The sequence below is a fragment of the Oncorhynchus mykiss genome, chromosome 26 (genome assembly GCF_013265735.2).
Source record: "Oncorhynchus mykiss isolate Arlee chromosome 26, USDA_OmykA_1.1, whole genome shotgun sequence".
In the NCBI taxonomy this organism is placed as follows: domain Eukaryota; kingdom Metazoa; phylum Chordata; class Actinopteri; order Salmoniformes; family Salmonidae; genus Oncorhynchus; species Oncorhynchus mykiss.
This window is the reverse complement of record NC_048590.1, coordinates 5948279-5970778: the sequence shown is the minus strand read 5'-3', so window position 1 is coordinate 5970778 and position 22500 is coordinate 5948279. Positions and strand designations below refer to the sequence as shown.

The following is a 22500-nucleotide window of genomic DNA, read 5'->3' as shown; positions in this document are numbered from 1 at the left end:
TGTGTGTGTGGTGGGGGGGATGACTGTGTGTGTGGTGGGGGGGATGACTGTGTGTGGTGGGGGATGACTGTGTGTGTGGTGGGGGGATGACTGTGTGTGGGTGGGTGACTGTGTGTGGTAGGGGGATGACTGTGTGTGGTGGGGGGGGTGACTGTGTGTGGTGGGGGGATGACTGTGTGTGGTGGGGGGGATGACTGTGTGTGGTGGGGGGGATGACTGTGTGTGGTGGGGGGGATGACTGTGTGTGGTGGGGGGGGATGACTGTGTGTGGTGGGGGGGGGGGGGTGACTGTGTGTGGTGGGGGGATGACTGTGTGTGGTGGGGGGGGATGACTGTGTGTGGTGGGGGGGGGTGACTGTGTGTGTGGTGGGGGGGATGACTGTGTGTGGTGGGGGGATGACTGTGTGTGGTGGGGGGGGATGACTGTGTGTGTGGTGGGGGGGATGACTGTGTGGTGGGGGGGATGACTGTGTGTGGTGGGGGGATGACTGTGTGTGTGGTGGGGGGTGACTGTGTGTGTGGTGGGGGGGATGACTGTGTGTGGTGGGGGGGATGACTGTGTGTGGTGGGGGGATGACTGTGTGTGGTGGGGGGATGACTGTGTGTGTGGTGGGGGGGGGGTGACTGTGTGTGTGGTGGGGGGGATGACTGTGTGTGGTGGGGGGTGACTGTGTGTGTGGTGGGGGGGATGACTGTGTGTGGTGGGGGGATGACTGTGTGTGGTGGGGGGGATGACTGTGTGTGGTGGGGGGATGACTGTGTGTGGTGGGGGGATGACTGTGTGTGGTGGGGGGATGACTGTGTGTGGTGGGGGGATGACTGTGTGTGTGGTGGGGGGGATGACTGTGTGTGTGGTGGGGGGATGACTGTGTGTGGTGGGGGGATGACTGTGTGTGGTGGGGGGATGACTGTGTGTGTGGTGGGGGGATGACTGTGTGTGGTGGGGGGATGACTGTGTGTGGTGGGGGGGGGATGACTGTGTGTGTGGTGGGGGGATGACTGTGTGTGGTGGGGGGATGACTGTGTGTGTGGTGGGGGGATGACTGTGTGTGGTGGGGGGATGACTGTGTGTGTGGTGGGGGGGATGACTGTGTGTGTGTTGGTGTGTGTGTGTGTGTGTGTGTGTGTGTGTTTCACTCACCCTGTTAAAGCCAGATTTGATAAGGGGCATCACCGAGGCCTCCTCCCTGTCCGGCCTACAACAGCAAACACCAAAAAGATCAACAAAACCATTCAGATAAAAATATATCAATAAAACTTCTCTAGAACAAAAGTTCTGGATAAAATATGACACGTTCCAGACAACTCTCTGAACTGATCAATACTGACTGGTATATAGATGAGACTATGATCAATAGTGACTGGTATATAGATGAGACTATGATCAATAGTGACTGGTATATAGATGGAGACTATGATCATAGTGACTGGTATATAGATGGAGACTACACTCATAGTGACTGGTATATAGATGAGACTATGATCATAGTGACTGGTATATAGATGGAGACTATGATCAATAGTGACTGGTATATAGATGAGACTATGATCATAGTGACTGGTATATAGATGGAGACTATGATCATAGTGACTGGTATATAGATGGAGACTATGATCATAGTGACTGGTATATAGATGGAGACTATGATCATAGTGACTGGTATATAGATGGAGACTACACTCATAGTGACTGGTATATAGATGAGACTATGATCAATAGTGACTGGTATATAGATGGAGACTATGATCATAGTGACTGGTATATAGATGGAGACTACACTCATAGTGACTGGTATATAGATGGAGACTACACTCATAGTGACTGGTATATAGATGGAGACTACACTCATAGTGACTGGTATATAGATGGAGACTACACTCATAGTGACTGGTATATAGATGGAGACTACACTCATACTGACTGGTATATAGATGGAGACTACACTCATAGTGACTGGTATATAGATGGAGACTACACTCATAGTGACTGGTATATAGATGGAGACTACACTCATACTGACTGGTATATAGATGGAGACTACACTCATAGTGACTGGTATATAGATGAGACTATGATCAATAGTGACTGGTATATAGATGGAGACTATGATCATAGTGACTGGTATATAGATGGAGACTACACTCATAGTGACTGGTATATAGATGGAGACTACACTCATAGTGACTGGTATATAGATGGAGACTACACTCATAGTGACTGGTATATAGATGGAGACTACACTCATAGTGACTGGTATATAGATGGAGACTACACTCATAGTGACTGGTATATAGATGGAGACTACACTCATAGTGACTGGTATATAGATGGAGACTACACTCATAGTGACTGGTATATAGATGGAGACTATGATCATAGTGACTGGTATATAGATGGAGACTACACTCATAGTGACTGGTATATAGATGAGACGATGATCATAGTGACTGGTATATAGATGAGACTATGATCATAGTGACGGGTATATAGATGGAGACTATGATCATAGTGACTGGTATATAGATGAGACTATGATCATAGTGACTGGTATATAGATGAGACTATGGATGGAGACTATGATCATAGTGACTGGTATATAGATGGAGACTATGATCATAGTGACTGGTTTATAGATGGAGACTACACTCATAGTGACTGGTATATAGATGGAGACTACACTCATAGTGACTGGTATATAGATGGAGACTATGATCATAGTGACTGGTATATAGATGGAGACTATGATCATAGTGACTGGTATATAGATGGAGTCTATGATCACAGTGACTGGTATATAGATGGAGACTACACTCATAGTGACTGGTATATAGATGGAGACTATGATCATAGTGACTGGTATATAGATGGAGACTATGATCATAGTGGCTGGTATATAGATGGAGACTATGATCATAGTGGCTGGTATATAGATGGAGACTACACTCATAGTGACTGGTATATAGATGGAGACTATGATCACAGTGACTGGTATATAGATGGAGACTATGATCATAGTGACTGGTATATAGATGGAGACTATGATCATAGTGACTGGTATATAGATGGAGACTATGATCATAGTGACTGGTACATAGATGGAGACTATGATCATAGTGACTGGTATATAGATGGAGACTATGATCATAGTGACTGGTATATAGATGGAGACTATGATCATAGTGACTGGTATATAGATGGAGACTATGATCATAGTGACTGGTATATAGATGGAGACTATGATCATAGTGACTGGTATATAGATGGAGACTATGATCATAGTGACTGGTATATAGATGGAGACTATCAGGACATAAAGAGAGGAGGGAAACATACCTTTTTACTACAGCAACTATCACAGTGTTTTCTGAAGAGGTCACCGCCCTGATCGACCTGAAGGGAAAACAAAGACACACATTTATCATTTAGCGAGAAAACATACCAAAGAGCCGTCAAATCAATGGAGCAGGCCTAGGCCCTGTGGTGCAGCTCCATGAGCAGGACTAGACCCTGTAGTGCAGCTCTGATTCTCCCAGACCAAAGCTCTGTGTGCAGGATTGGTGCAGCTCCGTGAGCAGGCCTAGGCCCTGTGGTGCAGCTCCGTGAGCAGGCCTAGGCCCTGTGGTGCAGCTCTATGAGCAGGCCTAGGCCCTGTGGTGCAGCTCCATGAGCAGGACTAGATCCTGTAGTGCAGCTCTGATTCTCCCAGACCAAAGCTCTGTGTGCAGGATTGGTGCAGCTCCGTGAGCAGGCCTAGGCCCTGTGGTGCAGCTCCGTGAGCAGGCCTAGGCCCTGTGGTGCAGCTCTGTGAGCAGTCCTAGGCCCTGTGGTGCAGCTCCATGAGAAGGCCTAGGCCCCGTGGTGCAGCTCCACGAGCAGATCTTGGCCCAGTAAAAGAATGCAGTGTAGCAGTCGTGGTCATCTGGCTGTGGTTTCTCTTCAGCCAGTCACCATAAAGAAGCTTTAGTTCTCCACAGAGAGCCCTGCGTGTACACTGAACCTATAGACTGGCCATGATGAATAAGGTTAACATACAGGCTACGGCCAGAGTCAATTAATGTTTGTAAACTTGTTTTGGGGTTTGGGCCCGGGCTAAAGATAGAGTGGTGTGTGGAGGGGGGAGGAGGGGGGAGAGAGTTGTTGCTCTTTGAGAAGGGACCTGGCTTCACCAGGTAGCAGGGGACTGAGGTCTGAGGACAGGCACACCGCAGAAAACTAGAAAACCCATCGTTCCAATTTGATAAACCCATCCAGTCAGTAAGGATGCTGCATCAGGATGCTGCATTAGGATGCTGCATCAGGATGCTGCATCAGGATGCTGCATTAGGATGCTGCATTAGGATGCTGCATTAGCATGCTGCATCAGGATGCTGCATTAGGATGCTGCATCAGGATGCTGCATCAGGATGCTGCATTAGGATGCTGCATTTGTATTCTGCATCAGGATGCTGCATTAGGATGCTGCATTAGGATGCTGCATTAGGATGCTACATTTGGATTCTGCATCAGGATGCTGCATTAGGATGCTGCATTAGGATGCTGCATTTATCTCTGTGTGGAAACAGAATAACACAGTATTGTCTAGCACAGTGTATTGTGACCAGGCCTTCCTTGAAAAATAGGTATTTTGATCTCAATGGGACAAGCTGGTCAAATAAAGGATTTTATTAGTTAATACTAAAGTAACACACCAGCATAGTAACACACCGGCATAGTAACACACCGGCATAGTAACACACCAGCATAGTAACCAACCAGCATAGTAACATACCAGCATAGTAACACACCAGCATAGTAACATACCAACATAGTAACACACCGGCATAGTAACACACCGGCATAGTAACACACCGGCATAGTAACACACCGGCATAGTAACACACCGGCATAGTAACACACCGGCATAGTAACACACCGGCATAATAACACACCGGCATAGTAACATACCAGCATAGTAACACACCGGCATAGTAACACACCGGCATAGTAACATACAGACATAGTAACATACCGGCATAGTAACACACCGGCATAGTAACACACCGGCATAGTAACATACCAGCATAGTAACACACCGGCATAGTAACACACCGGCATAGTAACACACCGGCATAGTAACATACAGACATAGTAACACACCGGCATAGTAACACACCGGCATAGTAACACACCGGCATAGTAACACACCGGCATAGTAACACACCGGCATAGTAACATACCAGCATAGTAACACACCAGCATAGTAACACACCAGCATAGTAACACACCAGCATAGTAACCAACCAGCATAGTAACACACCAGCATAGTAACATACCAGCACAGTAACACACCAGCATAGTAACACACCAGCATAGTAACACACCGGCATAGTAACATACCAGCATAGTAACACACCAGCATAGTAACACACCAGCATAGTAACACACCAGCATAGTAACACACCGGCATAGTAACACACCGGCATAGTAACACACCGGCATAGTAACATACCAGCATAGTAACACACCAGCATAGTAACACACCAGCATAGTAACACACCAGCATAGTAACACACCAGCATAGTAACCAACCAGCATAGTAACACACCAGCATAGTAACATACCAGCACAGTAACACACCAGCATAGTAACACACCAGCATAGTAACACACCGGCATAGTAACATACCAACATAGTAACACACCGGCATAGTAACACACCAGCATAGTAACACACCAGCATAGTAACATACCAGCATAGTAACACACCAGCATAGTAACATACAGACATAGTAACATACCAGCATAGTAACATACCAGCATAGTAACACACCAGCATAGTAACACACCAGCATAGTAACATACAGACATAGTAACATACCAGCATAGTAACACACCAGCATAGTAACACACCGGCATAGTAACACACCGGCATAGTAACACACCGGCATAGTAACACACCGGCATAGTAACATACAGGCATAGTAACACACCAGCATAGTAACACACCAGCATAGTAACACACCAGCATAGTAACACACCGGCATAGTAACACACCGGCATAGTAACATACCAGCATAGTAACACACCGGCATAGTATTATACCAGCATAGTAACATACCAGCATAGTAACATACCAGCATAGTAACACACCAGCATAGTAACACACCAGCATAGCAACACACCAGCATAGTAACACACCGGCATAGTAACATACCAGCATAGTAACATACCAGCATAGTAACATACCAGCATAGTAACATACCAGCATAGTAACATACCAGCATAGTAACATACCAGCATAGTAACATACCAGCATAGTAACACACCAGCATAGTAACATACCAGCATAGTAACATACCAGCATAGTAACATACCAGCATAGTAACATACCAGCATAGTAACACGCCAGCATAGTAACACACCAGCATAGTAACACACCAGCATAGTAACACACCGGCATAGTAACACACCAGCATAGTAACACACCGGCATAGTAACATACAGGCATAGTAACACACCAGCATAGTAACACACCAGCATAGTAACACACCAGCATAGTAACATACAGACATAGTAACATACCAGCATAGTAACATACCAGCATAGTAACACACCAGCATAGTAACACACCAGCATAGCAACACACCAGCATAGTAACCAACCAGCATAGTAACACACCAGCATAGTAACACACCAGCATAGTCCCCAACCAGCATAGTAACACACCAGCATAGTAACACACCAGCATAGTAACACACCAGCATAGTCCCCAACCAGCATAGTAACACACCAGCATAGTAACACACCAGCATAGTCCCCAACCAGCATAGTAACACACCAGCATAGTAACACACCAGCATAGTAACACACCAGCATAGTAACACACCAGCATAGTAACACACCAGCATAGTAACACACCAGCATAGTAACATACCAGCATAGTAACACACCAGCATAGCAACACACCAGCATAGTAACACACCAGCATAGTAACACACCAACATAGTAACTACAGATATAACGTACCAGCATATACCTAACCTACTGATATAACAAGGTAATGTACCAGCATATACCTAACCTACTGATATAACAAGGTAAAGTACCAGGATATACCTAACCTACTGATATAACGTACCAGCATATACCTAACCTACTGATACAACAAGGTAATGTACCAGCATATACCTAACCTACTGATATAACAAGTAACGTACCAGCATATACCTAACCTACTGATATAACAAGGTAATGTACCAGGATATACCTAACCTACTGATATAACAAGGTAATGTACCAGCATATACCTAACCTACTGATATAATGTACCAGCATATACCTAACCTACTGATATAATGTACCAGCATATACCTAACCTACTGATATAACAAGGTAATGTACCAGGATATACCTAACCTACTGATATAACAAGGTAATGTACCAGGATATACCTAACCTACTGATATAACAAGGTGATGTACCAGCATATACGTAACCTACTGATATAATGTACCAGCATATACCTAACCTACTGATATAACAAGGTAATGTACCAGGATATACCTAACCTACTGATATAACAAGGTAATGTACCAGGATATACCTAACCTACTGATATAACAAGGTAATGTACCAGCATATACCTAACCTACTGATATAACATACCAGCATATACCTAACCTACTGATATAACAAGGTAATGTACCAGCATATACCTAACCTACTGATATAACATACCAGCATATACCTAACCTACTGATATAACAAGGTAATGTACCAGCATATACCTAACCTACTGATATAACATACCAGCATATACCTAACCTACTGATATAACAAGGTAACATACCAGCATATACCTAACCTACTGATATAACATACCAGCATATACCTAACCTACTGATATAACATACCAGCATATACCTAACCTACTGATATAACAAGGTGATGTACCAGCATATACGTAACCTACTGATATAACATACCAGCATATACCTAACCTACTGATATAACATACCAGCATATACCTAACCTACTGATATAACATACCAGCATATACCTAACCTACTGATATAACGTACCAGCATATACCTAACCTACTGATATAATGTACCAGCATATACCTAACCTACTGATATAACATACCAGCATATACCTAACCTACTGATATAATGTACCAGCATATACCTAACCTACTGATATAACAAGGTAATGTACCAGGATATACCTAACCTACTGATATAACAAGGTAATGTACCAGGATATACCTAACCTACTGATATAACGTACCAGCATATACCTAACCTACTGATATAACATACCAGCATATACCTAACCTACTGATATAACATACCAGCATATACCTAACCTACTGATATAACATACCAGCATATACCTAACCTACTGATATAACAAGGTGATGTACCAGCATATACCTAACCTACTGATATAACGTACCAGGATATACCTAACCTACTGATATAATGTACCAGCATATACCTAACCTACTGATATAACATACCAGCATATACCTAACCTACTGATATAACATACCAGCATATACCTAACCTACTGATATAATGTACCAGCATATACCTAACCTACTGATATAACAAGGTGATGTACCAGCATATACCTAACCTACTGATATAATGTACCAGCATATACCTAACCTACTGATATAATGTACCAGCATATACCTAACCTACTGATATAACATACCAGCATATACCTAACCTACTGATATAACATACCAGCATATACCTAACCTACTGATATAACATACCAGCATATACCTAACCTACTGATATAACGTACCAGCATATACCTAACCTACTGATATAACATACCAGCATATACCTAACCTACTGATATAACAAGGTGATGTACCAGCATATACGTAACCTACTGATATAATGTACCAGCATATACCTAACCTACTGATATAACAAGGTGATGTACCAGTATATACCTAACCTACTGATATAACATACCAGTATATACCTAACCTACTGATATAACATACCAGTATATACCTAACCTACTGATATAATGTACCAGCATATACCTAACCTACTGATATAACGACGTACCGGCATAGTGATTCAGCGTCGAAGTATCTGGAATGTCTGTGGTCGATGATGACGAGGTCGTGGTGCTTTTCCTTGAAACACTCCAGCGCTGCCTCTGGCGTCCTCGCCACGTTACACCTGAAGTTGGCCTTCTCACACGCCCAGCAGAAACCATTATTCTGGCTGTCCTCTTTGGCAAATACTAACAGTACCTGTAAGGGGAGAGGTTAGAGGTTAAAGGTCAAATACTAACAGTACCTGTAAGGGGAGAGGTTAGGGGTCAAATACTAACAGTACCTGTAAAGGGAGAGGTTAGAGGTTAAAGGTCAAATACTAACAGTACCTGTAAGGGGAGAGATAAGAGGTTAAAGGTCAAATACTAACAGTACCTGTAAGGGGAGAGGTTAGGGGTTAAAGGTCAAATTCTAACTGTACCTGTAAGGGGAGAGGTTAAATGTCAAATACTAACAGTACCTGTAAGGGGAGAGGTTAGGGGTTAAAGGTCAAATACTAACTTTACCTGTAAGGCGAGAGGTTAGGGGTTAAAGGTCAAATACTAACAGTACCTGTAAGGGGAGAGGTTAAAGGTTAAAGGTGAAATACTAACTGTACCTGTAAGGGGAGACACTGTGCGCACACACACCCGCACACAGTCAGAGAGTGTACACATACACCCTCCTACCAAGCAGCATACTTTCACATAACCCCTTGCTTGCGTTAATCCATGGCTTTTAAGCGGCATCTAGGTTTCACTGCGCCGCGAGCGCGCACACACACACACACACACACACACACACACACACACACACACAGAGAGAGAGAGAAGGCAGGTAGCTAGATGAGTCACTGGGCCTAACAGACGTCATCGTGGACCAGTTGGCAGGAGACACAATCAATGTACAGAATGGGAAGTTTGTTCAGCAGTCTCACGGTTTGCATCACAACTGCAAAATTGAGTTAAAGGTACAAAGACGTCTCTCTGTTCACTTAAAGTCCAGGAGGCCAGGAGCTAGGAGGCTAGGAGCTAGGAGGCCAGGAGGCTAGGAGCTAGGAGGCCAGTAGCTAGGAGGCTAGGAGCTAGGAGGCCAGGAGGCTAGGAGCTAGGAGCTAGGAGGCTAGGATCTAGGAGGCCAGGAGGCTAGGAGCTAGGAGGCTAGGAGCTAGGAGGCCAGGAGCTAGGAGGCCAGGCTAGGAGCTAGGAGGGTAGGATCTAGGAGGCTAGGAGCTAGGAGGCCAGGAGCTAGGAGTCTAGGAGCTAGGAGGCCAGGAGCTAGGAGGCCAGGAGCTAGGAGGCTAGGAGCTAGGAGTCCAGGAGCTAGGAGAACAGGAGGCCAGGAGCTAGGAGGCCGGGAGCTAGGAGGCTAGGAGCTAGGAGGCCAGGATCTAGGAGGACAGGAGGCCAGGAACTAGGAGGACATGAGCTAGGAGGCCAGGAGCTAGGAGGCCAGGAGCTAGGAGGCTAGGAGCTAGGAGTCCAGGAGCTAAGAGGCTAGGAGCTAGGAGGCCAGGAGCTAGGAGGCCAGGAGCTAGGAGGCCAGGAGCTAGGGGGCTAGGAGCTAGGAGGCTAGGAGCTAGGAGTCCAGGAGCTAGGAGCTAGGAGAACAGGAGGCCAGGAGCTAGGAGGCGGGAGCTAGGAGGCTAGGAGCTAGGAGGCCAGGATCTAGGAGGACAGGAGGCTCGGAGCTAGGAGGACAGGAGCTAGGAGGCCAGGAGCTAGAAGGCCAGGAGCTAGAAGGCCAGGAGCTAGGAGGCCAGGAGCTAGGAGGCCAGGAGCTAGGAGGCCAGGAGCTAGGAGGCTAGGAGCTAGGAGCTAGGAGGACAGGAGCTAGGAGGCCAGGAGCTAGGAGGCTAGGAGCTAGGAGGCTAGGAGCAAGGAGGCCAGGAGGCTAGGAGCTAGGAGGACAGGAGGCCAGGAGCTAGGAGGCCGGGAGCTAGGAGGCCAGGAGCTAGGAGGACAGGAGCTAGGAGGACAGGAGGCCAGGAGCTAGGAGGACATGAGCTAGGAGGCCAGGAGCTAGGAGGCCAGGAGCTAGGAGGCCAGGAGCTAGGAGGCCAGGAGCTAGGAGGACAGGAGCTAGGAGGCCAGGAGCTAGGAGGCCAGGAGCTAGGAGGCCAGGAGCTAGGAGGACAGGAGCTAGGAGGACAGGAGCTAGGAGGCCAGGAGCTAGGAGACTAGGAGCTAGGAGGCCAAATATTTATCAAACACCTATTTTTCAGTGGCAATTGATGAGACTATAACAGACAAAATAGTCCAAGAAAATTTTTACAAAAATGATTTTTCATTTCAGTTCACTAAAACAAGACAAAATGATCTTTGTGACTAAAATCTGACTACTAAGTGGACTGGATAACAGTTTTTGAAAAGATTGAAAGCTTTTTAGTAATAAGCACAATTAATATTAGCAGGACAGATGCAAAGCGCAGTTATAGTTCAGCAGTGGGAAGGATGCATCAAACCCAGCACACACAGACTAATTCAGCTGGTGAGCTGCAGGGGAGAAAGCGATGAGTGTGGGAAGACAGGCAGACTGGCTCCGCCTCCAATTATACCCATCTCGCAGGCGACTTTCTTAGTTCACCTTTTAGCTAATAACTAGTCATCCCCAGCCTTCTAGTTAGCTACCCTTTGTCTGGAGCTGCTTCAGGAAATTAAAAACAATAGCAGCATTGAGTTTAATAGTAAAACAACAGTCTAGCTATGTTTTTCTCTCCTGGGAATAGGTTATAGAAAAGTAGACTGTCTGAAATTATAGGCTAGCCCTCCCAGTTTTCCCTCTGCATTTCATATACAGGATCCTTAGCCAACGTAGCCAAGTCTCCTTCTTTTCCTCAGAGAAAACGTCTTGATTCGAGCCGGCGCTACCTTTTCTTTCTTTCTATAGTTCATTTCTTTAGGCTAAAACCTTGTTCAGTCCTGTTACCTCATTAACTAGCTATAGCTAACAACCTGGGGTGTGTTCAGTTGGACGCAACGTTTAGACAGAAATATGCTATGAAGAATAAACATGCCGATCTGACATGTTGAATAAGGAATAACAACGGCTCTATTCAAGGAATTTCTATCTACAACGTTCGAGAAAGTTTTACAACTTGGCCTTGGTAACATTACCAGTAGCCTATTGAGCGTAGCCATGGTAACATTACCAGTAGCCTATTGAGTGTAGCCATGGTAACATTACCAGTAGCCTATTGAGTGTAGCCATGGTAACATTACCAGTAGCCTACTGAGTGTAGCCATGGTAACATTACCAGTAGCCTATTGAGTGTAGCCATGGTAACATTACCAGTAGCCTATTGAGCGTAGCCATGGTAACATTACCAGTAGCCTATTGAACATAGCCATGGTAAAACTATATCTGACTGGGTTAATATCCCTCTATATCTGACTGAGTTAATAACTCCTCTTACTGGGTTAATAACTCCTCTATATCTGACTGAGTTAATAACTCCTCTTACTGGGTTAATAACTCCTCTATATCTGACTGGGTTAATAACTCCTCTATATCTGACTGGGTTAATAACTCCTCTATATCTGACTGGGTTAATAACTCCTCTATATCTGACTGGGTTAATAACTCCTCTATATCTGACTGGGTTAATAACTCCTCGTCACTACATTATATCTGACTGGGTTAATAACTCCTCTATATCTGACTGGGTTAATAACTCCTCTATATCTGACTGGGTTAATAACTCCTCTATATCTGACTGGGTTAATAACTCCTCTATATCTGACTGGGTTAATAACTCCTCTGACTGGGTTAATAACTCCTCTATATCTGACTGGGTAAATAAATCCTCTATATCTGACTGGGTTAATAACTCCTCTATATCTAATTGGGTTAATAACTCCTCTATATCTGACTGGGTTAATAACTCCTCTATATCTGTCTGGGTAAATAACTCCTCTATATTTGACTGGGTTAATAACTCCTCTATATCTGACTGGGTTAATAACTCCTCTGACTGGGTTAATAACTCCTCTATATCTGACTGGGTTAATAACTCCTCTGACTGGGTTAATAACCCCTCTATATCTGACTGGGTTAATAACTCCTCTATATATGACTGGGTTAATAACTCCTCTATATCTGACTGGGTTAATAACTCCTCTATATCTGACTGGGTTAATAACCCCTCTATATCTGACTGGGTTAATAACTCCTCTGACTGGGTTAATAACTCCTCTATATCTGACTGGGTTAATAACTCCTCTGACTGGGTTAATAACTCCTCTATATCTGACTGGGTAAATAACTTTATTTTGAGTTAATGGGGACCCACTGACTCAGACTTGAGCACTTGGACCAGGACTCGAGCACTGGGACTTGGACTTCAGCCATAGGGACTCGTGACTCAACCATTTATAACTCAGGCATCGACTCGAGCACAGGAGACTTTGGATTCGATTCGGACAGACCGACAGACAGTTAAGGACAGACCGACAGACAGTCAAGGACAGACCGACAGACAGTCAAGGACAGACCGACAGACAGTCAAGGACAGACCGACAGACAGTCAAGGACAGACAGACAGACAGACAGTCAAGGACAGACAGACAGAGAAAGAAAGACAAAAGACAAGGCATTTAGTTGACTAAAATGTCCCCACTGTTTTCATCATTTTGACAATAACTAGAGTAAATCATTATTCAAAAGACTAAAATGTGACTAAGACATAAGGATATTTAAGACAAAATGACTAAGACTAGACTAAATCTAAATCAAAATGAACACTGGTGCGTGTATAGTTGGGATGGCGGGATTTGCTGATTCATCCAGATGAATTGTCTGGCTTTAGTCACACTAACCCTTCACCTCATCCAGTCTCCTCTCAGACCAAATCAGGACACATCAGAGCACACAGGGGTTTCCCCTACGCACAGATCTACCATCAGCTTCAGCTTCCCCAATCCTAACCTTAAATCATTAGTGGGGGGGAAATGCATCCTACCAGGGCCCCTCTGGGCTCCAAGAAGGCCCGGCTAGCTATCTAGCCTAGCGTAACATTTATTTGAGCCGTATTCCATTTAGAAAGGCCCAGTTTGCCTAGCCTTACCAAAGATAATCTATTATATTGACAAGATAGCCGAGTGACCGCTGCAAACAATAGAAATACATGTCTTCAAAAATGGAAGGCAGGTTGGAAGGAGGCAAAATCAGGTGGAACCATTCTAGCCAATGAGAGGTTGGATACGCGTGTGAACAGCAAGCACAACTCCAATTATAGAGTTATTTTTTTCAAAGTTTGAGAAATACCACATGCGTCCACTTATATCAGTGCACCCGTAACAACCAAACCATTACGTAACATCTATTAGATCAAATAAACCTTACGTTGCAAACTAGCAATTACATTTTTTGTTGACCAAATTCGACACTCTCATTGAGTAAACCTTCTCGCTTCAACCTCTTCCTCTCTGGCCTTACCTAGCCCAGCGCTAACACTAATCACTTTCTACTTAAGTCTAGCTAGCCTAGCTTAAACTAGCCTAACACAAACCATATTCCACCAAGGCCCAGCTACGTAGCCTAGCCTAGGCTAACACAAATCACATTCCGCTTAGGTCCAGCTAGCCTAGCTTAGCCTAACACAAACCATGTAGTTTAGCCTAACACAAACCATATTCAACTTAGGTCCAGATAGCCTTGCTTAGCAGAGCGCCGCTAACACAAACTACATTCCACGTAGGTCCTGCTAGCCTAGCAACACAAATAATATCCACTTACTGTAGGTCCTGCTAGCCTAGTTTAGCGCTAACACAAACCATAATCCACTTATCTTCACACCCCTTGTCATTACAGGCAGCATACATATCCCGAGTAGTAGATGCATCATCGCAGAGCGATGGAGGCAGCTATGGAGGCAGGAATGCTGTCTGGAATTAGATGACAATTCCACAGTGGCATGTTGTTAGAAAAGTCAACATTCCTGCAGAGCCATGCAGGCAGACAGGAGGATTAGATATAGGTCATGTTATGTGGGCCCAGGCCAGGTCCTCTCAGGTAGACTGCCTACAGACAGACAGACTGCCTACAGACAGACAGACTGCCTACAGACAGACAGACAGACAGACAGACAGACAGACAGACAGACAGACAGACAGACAGACAGACAGACAGACAGGCTACAGACAGACAGACAGACAGACAGACATACAGCGGTAGGAAAGTTAATTACTGCTAGCACAGCTATTCAGACATGGGGAAACCTTCTTACTGTATGACTTAAGCTATTCTGATAACACCCGTTCACAGTAGACGGGGTGGGAAAGCTACTGTTCTGCTAACACCCGTTCACAGTAGACGGGGTGGGGAAGCTACTGTTCTGCTAACACCCGTTCACAGTAGACGGGGTGGGAAAGCTACTATTCTGTTAACACCCGTTCACAGTAGACGGGGTGGCAAAGCTACTGTTCTGCAAATAAACCCATTTGGATAGTGATGGGAAAGCTACTTATTCACTGTAGATAGGGGTGGGCTAGCTACTTACTGAACCTACTGCTAACACACACACTAGCCTAACTGTAGATAAGGCTAAGCTACTGCTAACACACACACTAGCCTAACTGTAGATAAGGCTAAGCTACTGCTAACACACACACTAGCCTAACTGTATATAAGGCTAAGCTACTTAGCTACTGCTAACACACACATTCAGATAGATGGCTAGTGTAGATAGTGGTGGGTAAATCTACTTATTGGGCTTACAAACACACCCATTCAGATAAGAGGGAAAAATCGTCTTACTGTGTCTAACTTAAGATGTCTGCAAACACACCCATTCATGGGTAACCTTACTCTACAACATACTGATAAGGTACTATGCAAACAAACCTATTCAGATAGATGTGAAACCTTACTCTATAACATACTGATAAGGTACTATGCAAACAAACCTATTCAGATAGATGTGAAATCTTACCGCACAACACAAGATAACCAGCTAACAAACCTATTCAGATAGAAGTGAAATCTTACCACACAACACAACTCAACCAGCTAACAAACCTATTCCGATAGGAGTGAAATCTCCTACTTGTCCTGTCCATACAGCAGGCTGTAGACGGTGTAGACAACTGATGAAGGCTGTTGTTGGTTGGATAACGACACTTCTTTCTGTTTTATACCATTGTTGTTTTACGTCTAAACAACTCATTCTAATTAATATAGAAATGATTCTGTAATTTAATGACAGGGACTATAGTGTTGCACCTGTAGCAGTGGCAGAGATGTACCTAATGATGGAAAACAACAGGAAAACAGTTAGACGTGCCCTCCTCTGTGATTCAGACTTCCTGTAGTAGTCCACTGGATCTGGCACAGCCCTGTGTTTATACCACAGACCCGTCAGACCGTACATACTGCTAAAGTCCTCCCCTGAGACCCCCTCTGAAAATGACGCACGCACGCACACAGAGGCATTCCTTGATCAAATGAATGAGTTTTCTAATACGTTCTACCAATTCTGGTAGATTCAGAGTGTGAGAGTGTGAGGCTCTTCTTTTCTAGGAAGTGTTCTACTCTGCTAGCCAGCACCTCCCCTAACCAGGTGTTCTACACCACTAGCCAGCACCTCCCCTAACCAGGTGTTCTACTCAGCTAGCCAGCACCTCCCCTAACCAGGTGTTCTACCTCGCTAGCCAGCACCTCCCCTAACCAGGTGTTCTACACCACTAGCCAGCACCTCCCCTAACCAGGTGTTCTACACCACTAGCCAGCACCTCCCCTAACCAGGTGTTCTACACCACTAGCCAGCACCTCCCCTAACCAGGTGTTCTACACCACTAGCCAGCACCTCCCCTAACCAGGTGTTCTACACCACTAGCCAGCACCTCCCCTAACCAGGTGTTCTACTCAGCTAGCCAGCACCTCCCCTAACCAGGTGTTCTACCTCGCTAGCCAGCACCTCCCCTAACCAGGTGTTCTACCTCGCTAGCCAGCACCTCCCCTAACCAGGTGTTCTACACCACTAGCCAGCACCTCCTCTAACCAGGTGTTCTACACCACTAGCCAGCACCTCCCCTAACCAGGTGTTCTACTCAGCTAGCCAGCACCTCCCCTAACCAGGTGTTCTACCTCGCTAGCCAGTACGTCCACTAACCAGGTGTTCTACTCCGCTAGCCAGCACCTCCCCTAACCAGGTGTTCTACTCTGCTAGCCAGCACCTCCCCCTAACCAGGTGTTCTACTCAGCTAGCCAGCACCTCCCCCTAACCAGGTGTTCTACTCTGCTAGCCAGCACCTCACCTAACCAGGTGTTCTACTCCGCTAGCCAGCACCTACCCTAACCAGGTGTTCTACTCAGCTAGCCAGTACCTCCCCCTAACCAGGTGTTCTACTCTGCTAGCCAGTACCTCCCCCTAACCAGGTGTTCTACTCTGCTAGCCAGCACCTCCCCTAACCAGGTGTTCTACTCTGCTAGCCAGTACCTCCCCCTAACCAGGTGTTCTACTCAGCTAGCCAGCACCTCCCCCTAACCAGGTGTTCTACTCTGCTAGCCAGCACCTCCCCTAACCAGGTGTTCTACTCCGCTAGCCAGCACCTCCCCTAACCAGGTGTTCTACTCAGCTAGCCAGTACCTCCCCCTAACCAGGTGTTCTACTCTGCTAGCCAGTACCTCCCCCTAACCAGGTGTTCTACTCTGCTAGCCAGCACCTCACCTAACCAGGTGTTCTACTCCGCTAGCCAGCACCTCCCCTAACCAGGTGTTCTACTCAGCTAGCCAGTACCTCCCCCTAACCAGGTGTTCTACTCTGCTAGCCAGTACCTCCCCCTAACCAGGTGTTCTACTCTGCTAGCCAGCACCTCCCCTAACCAGGTGTTCTACTCTGCTAGCCAGTACCTCCCCCTAACCAGGTGTTCTACTCAGCTAGCCAGCACCTCCCCCTAACCAGGTGTTCTACTCTGCTAGCCAGCACCTCCCCTAACCAGGTGTTCTACTCCGCTAGCCAGCACCTCCCCTAACCAGGTGTTCTACTCAGCTAGCCAGTACCTCCCCCTAACCAGGTGTTCTACTCTGCTAGCCAGTACCTCCCCCTAACCAGGTGTTCTACTCTGCTAGCCAGCACCTCCCCTAACCAGGTGTTCTACTCTGCTAGCCAGTACCTCCCCCTAACCAGGTGTTCTACTCAGCTAGCCAGCACCTCCCCCTAACCAGGTGTTCTACTCAGCTAGCCAGCACCTCCCCTAACCAGGTGTTCTACTCAGCTAGCCAGCACCTCCCCTAACCAGGTGTTCTACTCTGCTAGCCAGCACCTCCCCTAACCAAGTGTTCTACCTCGCTAGCCAGTACCTCCACTAACCAGGTGTTCTACTCCGCTAGCCAGCACCTCCCCTAACCAGGTGTTCTACTCTGCTAGCCAGTACCTCCCCTAACCAGGTGTTCTACTCTGCTAGCTAGCACCTCCCCTAACCAGGTGTTCTACTCTGCTAGCCAGCACCTCCTCTAACCAGGTGTTCTACTCTGCTAGCCAGCACCTCCTCTAACCAGGTGTTCTACTCTGCTAGCCAGCACCTCTCCTAACCAGGTGTTCTACTCTGTTAGCCAGCACCTCCCCTAACCAGGTGTTCTACTCTGCTAGCCAGCACCTCCCCCTAACCAGGTGTTCTACTCTGCTAGCTAGCACCTCCCCTAACCAGGTGTTCTACTCTGCTAGCTAGCACCTCCTCTAACCAGGTGTTCTACTCTGCTAGCCAGCACCTCCTCTAACCAGGTGTTCTACTCTGCTAGCCAACACCTCCTCTAACCAGGTGTTCTACTCTGCTAGCCAGCACCTCCTCTAACCAGGTCAGCAAAGACACGTCTCACACACGAAGGCTAAACATATTACATGGGGTATTGTGTCTGTGCTGACAAAGGGTCTCTGTAGTATAAACTATCACAAATAGTGTGAGTCAATACTATGGGATGCATCACATCAACCTGCTTCAGCAACGTCTGGGTCCCAAAAAGCACCCTATTCCTTATATACAGTATGTACTGCAGGTAATAGGGAGCCATTTGGGACACACCCTTAGTTAGTTGTGAACACGACACACGTCTTACTCTGAACACTTAGAGGAGAGGTTACTTACTCCGGACACTTAGAGGTGAGATGAATTACTCTGAACACTTAGAGGAGAGGTTACTTACTCTGAACACTTAGAGGAGAGATTAATTACTCTGAACACTTAGAGAGGTTACTTACTCTGAACACTTAGAGGAGAGGTTACTTACTCTGAACACTTATAGGAGAGATTAATTACTCTGAACACTTAGAGGAGAGGTTACTTACTCTGAACACTTAGAGAGGTTACTTACTCTGAACACTTAGAGGAGAGATTCATTACTCTGAACACTTAGAGGAGAGGTGAATTACTCTGAACTCTTAGAGGAGAGGTTAATTACCCTGGACACTTAGAGAGATTACTTACTCTGAACACTTAGAAGAGAGGTTACTTTGAACACTTAGAGGAGAGGTTACTTACTCTGAACACTTAGAGGAGAGGTTACTTCCTCTGAACACTTAGAGGAGAGGTTAATTACTCTGAACACTTAGAGGAGAGGTTACTTACTATGAACACTTAGAGGAGAGGTTAATTACTCTGGACACTTAGAGGAGAGGTTACTTACTCTGAACAATTAGAGGAGAGGTTACTTACGCTGGACACTTAGAGGAGAGGTTACTTACTCTGAACACTTAGAGGAGAGGTTACTTACTCTGAACACTTAGAGGAGAGGTTACTGGGTATTTGTTATTGAGTGTTCTGGAACAATGAACATTCTAAGAAAAACACAAGCACTCCAGGAACTAAAATCAGCTACAGTGAAAGTTTAAAAATGCTTTCTCACACAGACGCCCCTCCCCTCTCTCGCTGGATCTCTCTCTCTCCTCCCTTCATCCCTCTCTCTATATTATCCCCCTCACCCCCTCACTCTCTCTGCCCCCCCCCCCCCCTCTCTCGTCACCTCACTACTGGATAGTTTAACACTAGACAAAGGAGAGAGCAGAGTGTTTGAGAGATGTGGTATAATGAGCCATTGACCATCGGTCAGAGAATGTCGGCCTTGCGGTGAAGTCACACACAAGCATGCACGAATACACACACACACGCACGCACACACGCACACACACACACACACACACACACACACACACACACACACACACACACACACACACACACACACACACACACACACACACACACACACACACACACACACACACACACACACACACACACACACACACACACACACACACACACACAGGCATACACACACACACACACACACACACATACACACACAGGCATACACACACAGGCATACACACACACACTCATATATAACGTGCATTGTTCATTATAGTATGTCCATAGTGGTTGATGTTTGGCTCTGTTGCCTAGGCAACACCAGGGCACGCCACACACAAAGCGTCCATTAACAGTTTATTTTTCTTCTGTTTGAATGCTTGAAAGGGGGGATTGTTGTCTTAAAGACACTCAATCATTTTCAAATGGGAGATTATAGGCCTTGTTGTTTTGGGGAAAATCACAAAGTTGACCGTTTCCAATCTGATCAGGACATTCAACCAGAGGAACCAATAGAAACTGTACCTCAGTTCTCAGTCTGATCAGGACATTCAACCAGAGGAACCAATAGAAACTGTACCTCAGTTCTCAGTCTGATCAGGACATTCAACCAGAGGAACCAATAGAAACTGTACCTCAGTTCTCAGTCTGATCAGGACATTCAACCAGAGGAACCAATAGAAACTGTACCTCAGTTCTCAGTCTGATCAGGACATTCAACCAGAGGAACCAATAGAAACTGTACCTCAGTTCTCAGTCTGATCAGGACATTCAACCAGAGGAACCAATAGAAACTGTACCTCAGTTCTCAGTCTGATCAGGACATTCAACCAGAGGAACCAATAGAAACTGTACCTCAGTTCTCAGTCTGATCAGGACATTCAACCAGAGGAACCAATAGAAACTGTACCTCAGTTCTCAGTCTGATCAGGACATTCAACAGAGGAACCAATAGAAACTGTATCTCAGTTCTCAGTCTGATCAGGACATTCAACAGAGGGACCAATAGAAACTGTACCTCAAGATGATCTTCGTATAACCTCATTGGTCCAAACTGCACCTGGGTAAATGTGTTCTGAAACAAAAGGAAGGAGAATGGTTAGACAAACAATAGTTACACAGCACAGGCCCCAAAACATGTCATAGTCCTGACAGGCTTTCTGAACTATCTCCTCAATGGAATGTAGAGAGAAAAATACATCATTTAAACTCTGATGAGAGAGAGACTAAAGAAAGAGAGAGAGAGAGAGAGAGAGAGAGAGAGAGAGAGAGAGAGAGAGAGAGTAAAGACAGAGAGAGAGAGAGACAGAGAGAGAGAGACTAAAGAACGAAAGAGAGAGTAAAGACAGAGAGAGAGAGAGAGAGAGAGAGAGAGAGAGACAGAGAGAGAGAGAGAGAGAGACAGAGAGAGAGAGAGAGAGACAGAGAGAGAAAGACTAAAGAACGAAAGAGAGAGTAAAGACAGAGAGAGAGAGAGAGAGAGACAGAGAGAGAGACTAAAGAAAGAAAGAGAGAGTAAAGACAGAGAGAGAGAGAGAGAGAGAGACAGAGAGAGAGAGAGAGAGAGAGAGAGACAGAGAGAGAGAGAGACAGAGAGAGAGAGAGAGTAAAGACAGAGAGAGAGAGAGAGTAAAGAGAGGGATAGTAAAGACAGAGAGAGAGAGAGAGAGAGTAAAGACAGAGAGAGAGAGAGAGAGAGAGTAAAGACAGAGAGAGAGATAGTAAAGACAGAGAGAGAGAGAGAGAGAGAGTAAAGACAGAGAGAGAGAGAGAGAGAGAGTAAAGACAGAGAGAGAGATAGTAAAGACAGAGAGAGATAGTAAAGACAGAGAGAGAGATAGTAAAGACAGAGAGAGAGATAGTAAAGACAGAGAGAGAGAGATAGTAAAGACAGAGAGAGAGATAGTAAAGACAGAGAGAGAGATAGTAAAGACAGAGAGAGAGATAGTAAAGACAGAGAGAGAGATAGTAAAGACAGAGAGAGTAAAGACACAGAGAGAGAGATAGCAAAGAGAGAGAGAGAGAGAGAGAGTAAAGACAGAGAGAGAGAGAGACATCAGCACCACAGGTAACTTCCACAAAGCTGTGAACGATCTGAGAGACAAGACAAGAAGGGCATTCTATGCCATCAAAAGGAACATAGAATTCGACATACCAATTAGGATTTGGCTAAAAAATACTTGAATCAGTTATAGAACCTATTGCCCTTTATGGTTGTGAGGTCTGGGGTCCGCTCACCAACCAAAAATTCACAAAATGGGACGAACACCAAATTGAGACTCTGCATGCTGAATTCTGCAAAAATATCCACAGTGTACAACGTAGAACACCAAATAATGCATGCAGAGCAGAATTAGGCCGATACTCGCTAAT

At 45.6% G+C, this 22500-nt stretch overlaps 1 protein-coding gene across 4 annotated transcripts in view; it reads right to left on the bottom strand.

The window, feature by feature from the left end:
• LOC110515667 (high affinity cAMP-specific and IBMX-insensitive 3',5'-cyclic phosphodiesterase 8A) overlaps positions 1–22500 on the bottom strand; it is a 157458-nt gene that overhangs the window by 51896 nt on the left and 83062 nt on the right. For 3 of the 4 annotated variants that reach the window (XM_036964408.1, XM_036964409.1, XM_036964410.1), the window contains 4 exons: positions 21146–21202; positions 9072–9262; positions 3335–3391; positions 1142–1196 (listed from right to left, as the gene is read on the bottom strand). In XM_036964408.1, coding sequence (XP_036820303.1) covers positions 1142–1196; positions 3335–3391; positions 9072–9262; positions 21146–21202 — 360 coding nt within the window. Of the gene's footprint in view, positions 1–1141; positions 1197–3334; positions 3392–9071; positions 9263–14779; positions 14879–21145; positions 21203–22500 lie in introns of those variants that run through there. The other variant, XM_036964411.1, reaches the window with a different exon arrangement.